General features: G+C 33.1%; 1 protein-coding gene across 2 annotated transcripts in view; it reads right to left on the bottom strand.

The window, feature by feature from the left end:
• Positions 1-16,043, bottom strand: part of FAF1 (Fas associated factor 1) — a 485,365-nt gene that overhangs the window by 261,558 nt on the left and 207,764 nt on the right. For both annotated transcript variants that reach the window (XM_068964657.1, XM_068964658.1), the window contains one exon: positions 12,045-12,150. In XM_068964657.1, coding sequence (XP_068820758.1) covers positions 12,045-12,150 — 106 coding nt within the window. The remainder of the gene's footprint in view (positions 1-12,044; positions 12,151-16,043) is intronic.

Genomic DNA, 16,043 nt, shown 5'->3' with positions numbered 1-16,043 from the left:
GCGCTGGGAAAGATTGAGGGCAGGAGAGAAGAGGACGACAGAGGATGAGATGGTTGGATGGCATCACCGACTCAATGGACATGAGTTTGGGTGAACTCCAGGAGTTGGTGATGGACAAGGAGGCCTGGCGTTCTGCGGCTCATGGGGTCGCTAAGAGTCAGACACAACTGAGTGACTGAACTGAACTGAATGACTAAAGATGTAGAGCAATGTTTCATGTGCTTACTGATTACACAGTCTTCGCTGATGGCTCAGTAGGTAAAGAATCTGCCTGCAATGCAGAAGATGCAGAGACACTGGTTTAATTCCTCAGTCAGGAAGACGCCCTGGAGGTCTTCAGTATACCTTCAGTACCCCTACTCTAGCATTCTAGCACGTAAGTATGAACTTTTCCTCATTTTGCCATTGGGTTATTTTTCTTTTTGAGCTGTAAGAGGTTTTCACATATTTGAGATAAAGTCCCTTACCAATGTATGATTTGGAAATCTTTCATTCTGTGAGTTGTCTTTTCACTTTATTGATTGTGCTCTTGGAGGCACAGAAGTTTTTAATTATGATGAAGCTCAATTTACCTACTTTCTTTTTGTTATTTATGTTTTGGTGTCATATTTAAGGAATCATTGTCTAACCCAAGATCACAAAATTATTTCAATGTTTTCTGTTAAAAGTTTTATAGTTTTAGCTTTTACATTGATGTCTTTGATCCAAGTGAGTTGATTTTTGTATATGATGTGAAGGAATAAGCCAATTTTATACTTTTGCATGTAGATATCCAGCTGACTCAGATTATTTCTGGACTTATAATTCTATTCTACTGATGTATATGTCTATTATCATGGCAGTAACAGCCTTGATATTCACATAGAATTTTAATTCACTTACTACAAATGAAACTAATGACATCAAATTAATATACTACTTACTTTTATTGCATCTCAGTATTTTTAAAATCTTCTTATATATTAGAAAGGTGTGTCATGCTTATGCAATTAACTGTTAAAATCTTATTGCATGATACGTATTTAAGGCAAAAGTGTACTTTAAGATAAAAACAAAATTATTCAGAAAAATTCTTAACTATAGAAATTCAAACACCATGGCAACAGAGGCCTCTATTTCAACCTTGAGCCTTTTAAGTAACACCTTAATGATTAAAGGGATATTTACATCCCACCATGGTAAATATGTATGTTTATATACATAATTATTACCTATTGACCAGTTTTTTCCTTCTCTCCCTCTCCCTCCCGTACAAGCATATATGAAATTTTAAAATTCACATGTAATCACATTTTAGAACCAGAAAAATTCTTGGAAATTATTTCCTACTTTTTATAGATGAACCAAACCCAGAGTAGTTAAATGAACTGCCCAAACTCATATAGGGAGAGAGCAAAATATCAGATATTAGAATCTAGGTTTCCAAATTTCTTTTCAACCACTGAATGCTAATTCATGTAAATATTTGCTCATTCAACAATCATTAAAAGGTGCTAGGCACTAGGCTTAGTGCTGTAAATATGAAGATTGAATGACTGAGATCCTGCCCTCAAGGAGCCTACCATGAAAAGGAAAACAAACGCAAGGCAAATAGAAGGACAGAAATGCTACAACAGAAGTGTCTAACAAGTGCAATGAGACACAGGGACTTTACACATATTTTAAGGTTCATTTTATATTTTCACTAGCAAAAACAGAGCTTCTGCAGTCTTACACTGAAAAAGCCAAACAAACAAAAAAGACATACCAGGCCACTCAGGCCTAGATGATCATATAGCTTTCTAGTGGCAGGGGGTTTAGACCTCAGATTCACTATATCATAATGCAATAATCTTTCCACTATCACAAGTTAATTAATTGCCAATTGAGAAGTACTGTTAGATTCAAAGCTATAACACTGAATCTTGGATAGACATTCACTGTACTTAACATTAGGCTTATCTCTATCAGAGAACAAAAACAGAATTACATAAATGGATACAGAGTCATGCTTTCGAAGTGGGACATATTCAAGAGGTACGGCAAGTATGTAAAAATTCTAGAGTTGTTTAGCTTTAAAATCTACAAAATGGAAGCTTCAGTCTCTTTCATAATATGGTTTTTCTCCTTCAACTGCATGGCTTTCTTTCTTTTTTTTTTTAAATTTATTTTTAACTCTCTGCTTACAAAGCAAGGAGAATTTTATCAGTATCATTAAATATCCTCCTTATGGACAACCTGAAAGCAATTCAGATTATTTCAGTCAAATAGGAAGTCATGGTTCCCTAATCTCTAACAATGAAAGAGAAATTACATTTATAAGATAGTTTTATTTAGAACATTTTCTTGTCTTCTCTCTCAATAGTTTAATCTTGGACTTCCTATGGTATATAATTTATGCTGTCCTCCCAAAAAACATAAATAAAAGTTTGTACTTTCTCAAATGGAGGTTATTTAATCCTACATGTCCCTTCACAGATATAAGCCTAGTATTTGTTTTGGAGACAGAAAATAATTCCCTCTTGGATGCCTACAATCATTTCTAGTCATTCCTAGCTAAAAGTTTAACTAGGAAGTTCCTCTCTTTACCTTCTTCTGAAATTGGTGCAATCATTTACTTCTTCACTGTTTTTCCCCACCTAATGTCTCTAAATCAAACAGAAGAAACATCTGGTTTTTATACTAATACTTTTAATTATTTCCAATTTCTGGGCATCTGACTTTTGTAGCATAACTTTTTAGCAAATTATTCCATAATCAACGCGTGGAATAGCTGTGGCTAAAAAGGAAAAGATTTCTGTCTTGTGTTCAGCCACATGGATTCCATACCTCTAGACACCGAAGACTAAAACTCCTCTGGCATTTTAAAAATTTTGCACTCTATGTGCAAATCTAATTGGTTTTCCACTGTCACTTATAAGTCTTTCGCAGCATTATTCTTTTCCAAAGTACCTTCTTTCCTCGTTTCCTTCATCCTTTTCCATCAAGTGTCCATGTTCAATATTATTTCTCCCCCTGCTCTCCCTCCACCCCTATGTATTAGCTGTAAAATAGATGTAAAGCTTGGTGTAAGTCCAAAAATTTTATGATCAAAATACATACTTAGCAAATTGTTTGGCTAAATCTTTCATGTATGATGAAAGATTATTACCACAATTCATTAGCAAATTATAGACTTTGAAATGTAGGCAGACAAATATTTGGCCCTGTATCAATCAATTTGGACCAGCTGGGTAGAAATTCACACAATCCCAGGAAACCCGGGAAGTGAGGTGCTCTTTCATTTTTCATTCACTTGAAACATTAAAGAAAAATTATCATTCTATAAAAATGTCCACTTCTCAAGATTTTAGCAGAGCCATTTTAGATTGAGTTTTATTTTCAGTCAATTACCACTTTAGTGGCCAATAAACTGATCATTTTCCTTGCAACTGACTGTAGAATAGTGCCTAATGCATATATAGGCATCTTGACTATTTATATCTCAGTATAAAAGCTAAATATTTAATAATGATTCTATTGCCCTAAAAAGCAGATGGGGGAGAAGCTATGGGGACTCTACATATACTAAACCAGCCTGGAAACTAATTTTGCAGTTATTCATGATAAATAATATCATTAACATTCTTCCTCTGAGCCTCTCTTGCCTAGTGAGGTGACCCTTGTACAAAGATTCTGATTGATCCTGTGTCTGTTTTATGGGGACAGCTGCACTTTGGGAGCAACTTAAAACAAATTTCATCTAAGGGGCATCTAATCCAGTCCTTGGTACAAGACACATGGAAAAGTCAGTGTCAAAATTAAACAATGCCGGCTTTGCAATGAGCAGATGCTTTTGCCTTGCAGCTGTAAAAACCTTAAAACAATCCAGTACTCTACTGTCTGGTCACGCAATGACCACAAAGCAAGGAATACATTTTGTCATTTGCAGAAAATGTTTGCTATGAGCTTTTAAAGTCTTTTTCTTTTAAAAAAGTGCTTAAGAGAATAATAATAGGAATACATTGAGAGTACTGAGCAACAAAATTTTAAAGTATATTTGCCAAAATAGATATGTTTGAAAAAGGATAACTGCTTGGCTAAATAGTATTAGGCCACATACAAGACACATTAGACAAAAGAAAAATTACCATACGCAGACATTTTAAGACGTTATAGACAAATAACGTTTGGTATATAGATAAACATGTAAATATTTCCTATATGCAGACTTTATTTTTATACACCAAGTCTTAGTCTAGCTTATGTATAAGCACTTTATGTTCATCTACCTACCCACCCTTTGATTTACTTCTTTGTTTTTGTTTATGTTTTTGCTGGGGGGAGAATGGGAAGACGGGGAAAATATAATTCTCTTTTATATTTTTATAATTATATAAAGGAGGCTACATAATTTTCTTTAATATTTTTATATCTATATAAAGGAAGCTATATAATTCTTATTTTATGCCTAGAGGATAGTATCATGTTAAAACACATCTCAGCTTAAGTAATGTGGTATTTACCAAGGTATATAAACCAGAGTATTATCCAACCTTTACCCACAGAAGAGAATCTTATCTCTGACATTCAGGAATCTAGGAGTTAATATTTTAATACTGAAATAAACTCTTCTTCATGAGAAGAAAAGCTCCAACTACTGTGTGTGTGAAACCAAAGATTGAGCCCCACCTAAACAAATGACTGCATGGTCATGATCAATCCACTTCTGCTATATGAGGGTCTGGCTTTAAACATAGCTTTTTATGGTACCTATAAGAAAGAGAATCTAGTAGTCTTACCTTTATTTTAAATAGTCTACTGCAGAAAAATTTTTTCAGTAAGTTCCCCTAATCATTCAGATTTTTTCTTGAAATCTCTTTTCCCCCAACAATATCAATTCATTAACACCTCATTGCTTATAAATTTCACTGGATATTTTGTTAGTTGAAAGTCTGGGGATTCCCCTTATATTCCTCTCCAGCCTACAATTTATATTTGAATGAACAAGTCCCAAAGTAATGACTGCATTAATAGGAAATTAATTTAATTTAATTTAAATATCAAGCAGCATGCTATCCTCTTCATTAAAGGTCTTTGAAAAGTAAAATTTTAAATGTTTTTGTGGTTGTCTTTATTTCTATATTGTAGATAAACATGTAAATATTTAAATATTCTATATTTTATATGTCTAATTTCTATATTTTATTTTCTAAGACTATACCTAAAACATATTGACATATAAAGCATATTGGTACATTATGCCAAAATGTAAACTCCAGACATTTATTTTTTTGTAAAATGTTTATAATTATCACATAAGTCATATACTATTGGTATGATTCTGCTGTTCTTTGCTAATGGCTATATTTAAAATAAACTTGATTACAGTGTAATATGTGCCATTAAACAAAAGTAAACCATGGAACAAAAATATATCATAAGAGAATTATGCCCAAAATATAAAAATGCACAAAATAATTTGCATGTGATCCTTTGTATTTTAATCCATATACTTAGAATAAGAATTAATTATTTTACATTGTCAGTATTCCAAGTTAGAATTGTACACAAACAGCTTTAAGAATAAAAAATAACTATAAATTTGCACAAACTAGGTTTGCTTTTACTTTCTTTTTTATGTTATAATAATTTTGGTTACTAATCAGAATTATGCTAAGCAGAGCTATGCAAAAACAATTTGGAAGTTCATTTGAACTTAAGGTTATTAATTACACAAGTCCAATTTACATTTAATGGACTTTAATACATTATATATTTTTATGGTACCATGTGGAGATTTGGAAAAATGGTTGGCTCAAATAAGTGGTTCTTTTTTAAGGGCATTTTATCCCTTTTGGTTTACTCAGTAACAGCGATATATTTTTAAAGTATATATTTTACTCAAAAAATTCATAAGTAAGTCACAAACCAAAAGCTAACAGATGTGTGACTTCTAATTAGTTATAATAATCTCTGCTTCAATGCCATTAGAATGAGCCTTTCTTTTCTTTTGAAAACTAAAAAAGCTTTCCTTTGAATTTTAAACTGTCAGGGTGCTTCAAAGTCAATGTACAAAATCTGCTTTGATTAAAATTTTAGACATCTACAGTGATAACTTTATGAAAGGAAAATATTAAATTATAATTATCCTAAACAGACACAGTCTTGTGAAACTAACCCTACATTCATGTTAAAACACAAAGAGTTGAATATAATGAATTTGATTCATCCTCGAACACAAAGCTTCACCACAGTAAACTCAGTCAACTGTTGCTCTTGCGCCTATATTCATGGTGCTTAAATAGCGCACTTTAAAACAAAAAAAACTCCAATTGGCTTTTCAGACATCCACCCTCCCCAAAAATAACGCACTTGAAAAACTCAAATGATATGAAAGGCTTCAAGGCCTCTTTTCTCCCTTTCATACCCCCTTTTTTTTTATTTCTGTTTGCAGTAATCTGCCTTTCTCTTTCTCTTTCTCATTGCTACAGAGCAAGCGAGGAGGCTCAGAGCTTTGAAAAGGGGGCTCAGTGTGTAATGGGTCTACTAGAATTAATTTACTTGCACCAAATCCATTGAGCACAGAGGGATTTTTTTCCTCCCTCTCTCTCTCCTTCTCTCCTCAAATCATTTGGAGTCGAACGCAGCCCCCCAGCCTTTGTAATTCTAGTAAAGCACTTAAAGTGCACAGTAGGTGTTCATGAGGACCATCTGGTCAAAAGCAAAACAAGCTGCTGATTTTGCCTTTGAATAGAATGAAGCAAGTGTGAATTAGTCTCTTCAATTAGCACTATTACAACCTGTCAAGTGCATATTGTAAAACAGGATTATTACAGTATTGGTCACCAGTGCAATTATTTACTCTCTGCCTTTTCTTGCATATAAAAATGTCTTATGTTTATTAGTTTCTGATAACTGAACATAATATCTCTTACCCCAGGCATTTAAAACCTACCAACACACAAATCACAGATTATGAAATACAGTCGGCCAAGAAGTTGTTAGAATACCCATACCTTAAGTAACAAAGGTCTAAACCTCTGTCAACTTTTTAACAAAATTTCATTGTTTCTATCTTCTTGAAATGTAGGAGAAGAAATACTTACATGGGCTAAAAAAAAAAAGCCCAATAGAGATTATTTTAAAATACTTTCAGAGGGAGAGAAAGACTTGTCAGTTCTAATGGCTGCATTGTAAATATTAAATGTATTTCCTAAGGAGATAATTTATTAAGCATCACAGAAAACCCCAATATTTATAAATTGATCATTACTCATTTATTCATTTGAAATAGCATAACTTCAACACATCTCTGTTATAAAGTGCAATGTGAAACTTATAATATACATGCATATTTAAAAGAAACTTATAATCTCCTTTTCTGAAAGCTGAATAAAGGCTTGAATTCACTGCCCAGTTTCTTAAGAAATTATCTTTTATTCTTGCTTAGGTATCATTTGTGATTTCAAATGTTAAAAAAATCAGACTATGATACATGCTAATTAACATGGGTTCATTCTACTTGGGCTTATATGTCATTTATCTTGCAATAAAAATAAACCACTTAAACTTTTAATTAAATAAGCACACAATTTAATTTATCCTATTGCATATGAACATTCTCAACTCCCTACTCTTCAGTTCTGTGCCAGCAGGCCCTACACTCTCCATACTGGAAAACAAACAAACCAACAAATAAACAAACAAACTATATCTAAAACATATATAGAAAGGGCACATTAGTTAAGAAGTTACAGTCAATACAGTACTAGAAAATTGCTCCTTAGTATAATCTGTAAAAGACTACATATTTAATTACTGGTACTAACCTCTAGCACTAAAGGAGAATAGTTTGAAATATATGTTAGTCAAGCAAGTTGAGAAAGTAGGAAAAGAAAAATGCACACAAAACCCTAACAGGAATTTCAATTTGCAGAATCAGAATTAGCCTCATGAGTTCACAGTTATTTAGCCGACATTATTTTCAAGGACTGGTATGATTTATTTAATTTACTTCTACTTGCTAATTCAAATTTGTAGCTTCCTACTTAACAATCACTAGTATTAGTAGCAAAATGTTCTACTATTTCATCCAAGATGTATCTTTATAGGTTGTCAATTTTTCCCTTTAATTCCCATTAAGAAATAAATCAACAGTAACAAGAACAGTGAGAATTTTAGGATAAAGTGAAACTCAGAAAAGAATTTAAATAATTCCAATAGCTATTCATCATGCCTTCTGCTGTATGAGACACAGAATACTCCATGATTCAGAACCAAAATTACTTTGTTTCTTTAATCCTTATTATTCTGGGTCATGTGTATATTCCTTAAATTTGTATGACATCTACAAAGCAAAGTGGATATTTTGTCTAACAGGAGCTTCTGCAATAGCAAGATGGACAACAAAGAATTAGTTTCCAAGAAAAGTTGGCTTGATTTCAGGGACTTTATATCCTTTTCCACACCTGGGATTAGGATTTACAGTAAGCAAATCAATCTTTTCTTCTCCTTAATTTAACCAATCCCAAGTGCATTTGTAACCACAGATCTTTAATAGTATTTGAAGACAGAATTACTTAGATCTATACAATTAACTGTTTAAAAAATCTAAACTCTCAGGGTAGAAAATTCATTAAATTAAGGTAAGATTGTTTAAATTTTCAAGGAAAGTCACTACAGTGTGCCAACCAGCTGATTGAGGACCCCAAAAGTAGAAATATCATGAAATTATCGTTACATTATTTGATAATTTTTATAAACTATCTTGTCATAATGGAAAAGGATAATGGATTTTTTATTCTTATGACTACTTGCAACCCTCCATTTTGACCTTTTTATACTAATATTGCTTTTTCCTCAAGTAGGAGGATAATGTAAGTGGAAGGATTTGTAAAGAGCTTAAAAAAATAACCTCAATATCTAACTAGCTTAAATTAAAGTCTAGAGCACCCAAAGGACATAAGTCATGCATTGTAAGGCAAGAGACCACAGAGCCAGAATGAACAAACACTTGTACAACTATTGGTTTATCACCACTAACTTGCATGAATATATGGTCAGTGAAGAGTTATTTAAAATTCAAACTGCATCTAAGTTCTATTTTCCAAGTCAGTATTTTTTAAAATGTATTTTGTTAATTAAAAGTTGAAATTATAGTGCCTTTTTCAATCCTATTTCATTTAAAAGAACTTTCCCTTTAGGGTGTAAATATTACAAGAGTTTTCTTTTTAAATTATAAGACTTTCAAAATACCCCCAAAATGATATTTTTCCCACCTAAAACAAAAATAATATACTATTAAGTGAAAAATAAAATCAAGTTTAAAAAAAAATTTCTTCCTTTCTCTCATATGTTGCTTAGAATTCTTCTTGAACCTTTTAAACAATACTGAAAAGAGATTTCTGAAACTGGTGACAAAAATTAATTTACAAGTTAGATTATATGATATCATTAAGCTTTCACAGTAATAGCAAAATTTCTAGCATTTATAAAGTAACATTGTAAAATCATTTCAAGATTATATTTTTGTTGTGTGGCAACCTGACTTTCCATCAGGCTACTACAAATACAAATACTACATGTAGTTAAGTGCCACTGTGTGTTGCAAGGCTGTAGCGTAAGACCATTTTTTCCTCCTGAATCCCCTTCCAGGTATTCCACAAGTTGAAGAAGTCTTAGGGTTAGGCCTAGAGAATAGGACCCAAGGCCTAAAGAGTATAATCCACATTCCTTTTCTAACCTGTACAGAATAAAATAGCCTATGTGTAACTGTCTGCCCACAGATATTAGAAATGAAAGTATTTATTTTTTTCCTGGTAACTAGTATTTCAAAATATTACTTTAGGTCAACTTTTGAAAAAGGAAAAAAAAAGAGAGAGAGAGAGAGAAAAGGAAAAAAAAAAGAAAAACCAAACTCTTGTTAAGAAATACATTTAAGAACATCCATCTGCAAAAATATTTTTGAGACATTTTTCATTTAGAAAATGATGTAAAAAGATTTACTGTTTTCAAGTCCTTGAAGCTTAAAATATATTTGATAATCTAAATAGCAGGCTACAGAGAACAGTTTCAGCCAACGGTGGCGTACAATGGCACATTTACAGAATTTTAAATATTTCTTTTAATAATTGATGTAGTCATTTTGAATCATCCTGCATAGGATATCAGGTGTGAGCAGATTGCATTAACGCTGCTTAAACATTTCAACTTGTCAGTATGGCCAACTCGATTTCGGAAATATTTGCAGTATTTTCCCATCGAAACAGTAATAAAGGCAAAATAAATATATGCCACTACTTTATAATCACCGAACATTAATGAATATTTTATGTCTTTTTAAATCTCCCTGTTTAATTTAAAAGGGTGAAATTAAGTCTCCTCCCTGCAATGTGCCAATTATCTGTAAATCAAACAATAACTTGGCCATTATGCTCCTTTTTGTTAATATAAGAGAAGCTAATTTGAAAACACTGAATGGCATTTTTAGACTATCAGTTTAATAGTCCTCTCTGCCCTCTTGTGGGAGAAAGTTGAAACACACTCAAACTATAAAAACTGGTAATGTTAAAACAAAAATACAATACACAAAAAAAGGGAAAATTTTGGCTATAAAAATCTCAACCAAAAAGAAAAATAGGACAGTCTATATTTATCCTTCATGCACTATACTAGTCTTCAACTTAAAAAAGTAAATCAATAACAATGAAATTTATCTCTCATTATCTGTGCTTTTCTTCATTAAATTGAGGTTATTTATTATGAAACTAAATTTCTTATTTAATTTTATTCAATATATAATTTAAATTTCATAATCATGAGGTTCCAAGAATAACTTTCCAATAGGGCCAGAGTTATTATTTTTATTTTATTATTTTTAACATAAAAACAACAATGATTCTTCAAGGAATTAAAATTTTAAATTCAGAGAACAGAACATCCATTTTAGAGATTTTAAATGAAATGGCAGTTACTATATTTAAAACCTTAGAAAAAATCAAATAATTTAAACCTAAAATTCAAATTAGGGGCCAAAAAATTTTTTTAATTTTTAGTTACTAGTCAATAAACTATTCAAGTGATAAACAGAGAAAATAAACTTCATGTAATGAGTTATTTATGCCAAACTCAGCAGCTGAAATTTATTGATAAAATGAAAAAAGAAAACCATTAACTCTCCAGCCATTTCAGAAACAATTCATATACTTCTGAAGTATGATTAGGATGGAAACTTGTTATTTCAATATGATATTAATAATTAGTTTAAGCAATATAGTCCAAAAAATTTATGAAATAATCCAAGATTAAACATGATTAATAAAAACATGATTAGATACGATTGCTGTCTTCTTATCTTACAAGAGGTAATGTGACATAATCATTTCACTGTTTCTAAACACAAGTCTCATCATAACCTTACACATATCTGCCCCGCCCCATCCAAGGAGATAAATTACTAGCTTTTAGGTGGGTGGGGCCACAGACAAGAAGTTACCTCTTCTCTCTTGGGGAAGGTTCTTTTTTGAAACAGTGGCCCTGGTTGGCTCCATTGAAGAAAATATTGACACTATAAATAGATTCTTATTAGATACTCTGGGCAAAATGACTGGGTTCCTACAGCATCTCGAGAATACTGCCCAAGGCTGGAATTCAGCTGCTTAAGAAAAGCCTCTTCAATTCCTTTTGGAAGCAGGCAGGATACACATTATAAATAATACATTTGAGAGCAACTGTTCAAATAAAATATAAGCATGTCTGAAAATGCATGCTATCAATAATTTCCAAATTAGTATACTGAATAATTACTATAAAACTGTGAAATATATAACAATGAGTTATTTTTAAGAAAGGTTTTAAAAGTTGACTATTTTAAGAATTATCAAGAACTTTCATTTACGACATCTATCTTTCTAGGTCAAGTAATATATCTACAGTAATCACTGATGCTCCAGTTAATTAAAATTAAGAAGCCAATAATGAAACATACAGAGAGTTTCCAACCAGAACAGATAAGCCCTCTTTAACAGGGTCAACATTAGCTATAATGAGCTACCTTTATTCCTTAACTGTGAGACATAACTCACCTCTTGAATGGTACTGCTTCCTGAGAAGTTCAGGTTGTACTCCCGCTGGACTTCTCGGTGGGTGATGATCAGCATGAAGTTTTGATTTAATGACTCCTGCAGGGCACTGAAAGGGTTGAAAGAAAAACAAGGAACTCTGAGATGAACAAGTTCTAGCATGCTTTACAGTTAGCTGCAAAAACCCCAGGAGTACCATAACCTCCACACAGGCATGTCCGGGCCCAATGTTATCATCTTTTCAGCTTCTAAAGGCAAGAGAGCATACTGAGAACAACCAAGGGGAGCTAACTTGTTAACTCCTTCTCTACCAAGGTGTTTTAAACTTCAATTATAAATACATTGCATACATAAGAATTTCTACAAGTTATATGCTATTGCCTACATATGTATTTTCGCCAAGAGAAAAGCAAGTTTGTCAACTATATTAAATTCCAAACATGCTACTAAAATGTACACTCAAAGACTACTTTCCAAGTGAAACAGCAATTCTGGAAGAACACAAATTTGAAACTATACTCATGAGTATTGTATAGGAACAGAAATACAGCCTCAGTAAAAATTGAGAAACCATTGAAATCTATAGAACTTTAATTGCTATACCATAATTCCCTCAAAATAACATGCTTTCACTTAGGACTCAGAAAAACCCAGTATTTAGAAACTGGAGAATTCAGAGCAACATTAAGCTCTGTGCCAAAGTTCCAAACAGTAAGAAATGTGCGAGAATCATGAATAATAAATACATTTAGCCACATAAATTAAGAAACATAAACCATGGTTCGTTTATGATAATATTAAAAAACACTAACAGCAATAAAAAATTTTAAATGTCACCATTACATATGAACAATCCGTATTGCTAGCCTCAAGTGTAATTATGCCATACTTATGGAATAAAAAACAATATACGATTCTGGCCTTCATCACTCCTCCTTTGCCAATATGTAACTATGGGATAGATATACATACAAAGTAAGATTAGAATTAGGCAGTTATCTGTAACTTGGTGTCTCCCATAGGGTTCACAGTTTAATTACAGATTCAAAATATCTAGGAAACACCAATATACAGCATGAAGTATTATTAATCAAAATCAAAGAAAACAATACAGTTTCTTTGGGCAGGGACCTTTGTCAGCCTTACCACTTAAGCGTAATGTCTGGCACACTTTAGATAAATATTTGTTTAATAATGAATAAATTATAAATTCACAAGGCAAGAGCAATGTTATCTTCTGGTAAACTACCATGGGAATCAAGATTCTGATTTTTATTTATTTATTTATCAATATTACCTGAATGCCTTGCATTATTCCAGATGCTAAGGAAACCAACGCAAATAATATACAGCTCCTGCTCATGAAAACCTTCACAATCTAATGAGGGCAGACGGATACATAAACAGCTGTAGTATAATGTAATAAGTAAAACTGAGAAATCGAAAAAAGCACAATGAAAACTGAGAAGGAAGTGCTTAACTGTGTCTTAGTGAAAGGGTGAAAGGGCTAAGGAAAAGCTTCAGAGGAGAAGAAAAATATAAACAGAAACTTAAAGGACCTTAGAGTTTATCAATGAAAGGGATGAAATTTTTGGTTTGGGTAAGAGAGATGGGTAGCACTTCTTAGACAATGAAATAACACATGGAAGAACACAGCATGTTCATTCATTTAGTCAACATGTATTTATTGAGCACCTACCTACGTTTATGACACCATTCTAGGAATTAGGCATATGAACAAAAAAACTACGGTCCCAGTTTTCATAAAATTTATATTCTAATAAAGGAAACAATACTCAAGTAAATGAATAAGTAACTTTAGAAAATGCTAAGTGTTGTGAAGGAAATAAACAGGATTGTAAAAGGTAGCAGAGGGGCAGGGGGAAGGGAATTATTTTCAATAGAATAGCTGGGGAAGACATCTCTGAGGAAGTGACATTTAAGTTGAGGCTGGTATAAGAAAGAGATAGCAGAAGTCTGATCATGTAGGTCCTTACAGACCACAGTAAAGAACATGATATTTATAGTAATTGCAAAGGAAAGCCATTGGAGAGTTTTACATTGGGAAATGGTTAAGATCTGATTTACACTTACATTTATACAACATCATTCTGGTTGCCCTGGCTACAGTGTGGAAGGAGTCAAGGCATGGCTGGTCTCAGCAAGAAATGAAGGTGGCTTATGCTAATGAGGGTAGCAGAGGCAGAGATAGTGAAGAGTTGCTAGGTTCAACTGTATTTTAAAGGAAGAAACCAGATAGCTTACTAATGAAATATAAGAGAAAAACATAACTCCAAGGCTGTCTGAGCAAATGGAAAGATGAAACTGCATTTGACAAAGAATCAGGTTAAGAACAGGCTGGGTGGAAAAACTAAGAGTGAAATTTTGTATATATTAAAGTTTCAGGTACCTACTAAAGATCCAAAAAGAGATATGATTTACAGTTGTGTATAAGAATTGAGTGTCAAATAAGTCAGCTTAGAGCAGGAATCAAGATTGCCAGGAGAAATATCAATAACCTCAGATATGCAGATGATACCACCCTATGGCAGGAAGTGAAGAAGAACTTAAGAGCCTCCTGATGAAAGTAAAAGAGGAGAGTGAAAAAGCTGGCTTAAAACTCAATATTCAGAAAACGAAGATCATGGCATCCGGTCCCTTCACTTCATGGGAAATAGTTGGGGAAACAGTGGAAACAGTGACAGGCTATTTTTTTGGGCTCCAAAATCACTGCAGATGGTGACTGCAGCCATGAAATTAAAAGACGCCTTGCTCCTTGGAAGAAAAGTTATGACGAACCTACAAAGCATATTACAAAGCAGAGACATTACTATGCCAACAAAGATCCGTTCAGTCAAGGCTATGGTTTTTCCAGTTGTCATGTATGGATGTGAGAGTTGGACTATAAAGAAAGTTGAATGCCCAAGAATTGATGCTTTTGAACTGTGGTGTTAGAGAAGACTCAAGTCTTGAGAGTCCCTTGGACTACACGGAGATCCAACCAGTCCATCCTAAAGGAGATCAGTCCTGAATATTCATTGGACTAATACTGAAGCTGAAACTCCAATACTTTGGCCACCTGATGGGAAGAACTGACTCATTTGAAAAGACCCTGATGCTGGGAAAGATTGAAGGCAGGAGGAGAAGGGGACGAGAGGATGAAGTGGTTGGATGGCATAATGGACTCAATGGACATGAGTCTGAGTAAATTCCAGGAGTTGGTGATGGGCATGTAGGCCTGGAGTGCTGCATTCAAAGGGATTGCAAAGAACTGGACACGACTGAACGACTGAACTGAACTGAGAGCAGGAGAGTTGATAGCACATAAAATAGCATCCCCCTATCCTCAGTTTCCATTTCTGCAACTCCAGTTATCTGCAGTTAATCAAGGTCCAAAAATATTAAATGGAAAAATTCCAAAAATAAACAATTTCCAAGTTTTTAATTGCAGGCTATTCTGAATAGCGTGATGAAATCTCATGCTCTCCTGCTCCATCCCACCTGGGTCATGAATCATCCCTACGTTCAGAAGTCATTCAGCAGTTATCTTGGTTATCAGATCTACTATCACAGCGCTTACATGCAAGCAAATCCTAATTTTACTTAATTGCCACAAAGCACAAGAGTAGTGATGGTGGCAATTTGGATATGACAAAGAGGAGCCATAAAGTGCTTCCTTGACATGAACAGGTAAAAGTTAAAAGAAATAAAAATGTCTACTGAGTTTGCTAAGCTCAACAGTAAGAATGAATTTTCTTCCATGAAATTGTGATGAAGGAAAAAGAAACCGTACTAGTCGCAGTCTCACTTCTACTTCCAAAAGTTATGGCTACAGTGCCTGAAAGCGCTTAATTAAGAAAAGACATTGTATTTACACAATAAGATATTTTGAGAGGAAGTCCACATTCCTGTAATTTTTAATACAGTAATTGTTATAATTTTTCTATCAACATTTATTGTTGTTTATCTTTTACCTAATTTAATACTGTGCCTAATTAATAA

Source organism: Capricornis sumatraensis, chromosome 2 (assembly GCF_032405125.1).
Source record: "Capricornis sumatraensis isolate serow.1 chromosome 2, serow.2, whole genome shotgun sequence".
NCBI lineage: Eukaryota > Metazoa > Chordata > Mammalia > Artiodactyla > Bovidae > Capricornis > Capricornis sumatraensis.
Note: the sequence above shows the minus strand (reverse complement) of the source record. Positions and strands in the feature narration are given on the sequence as shown.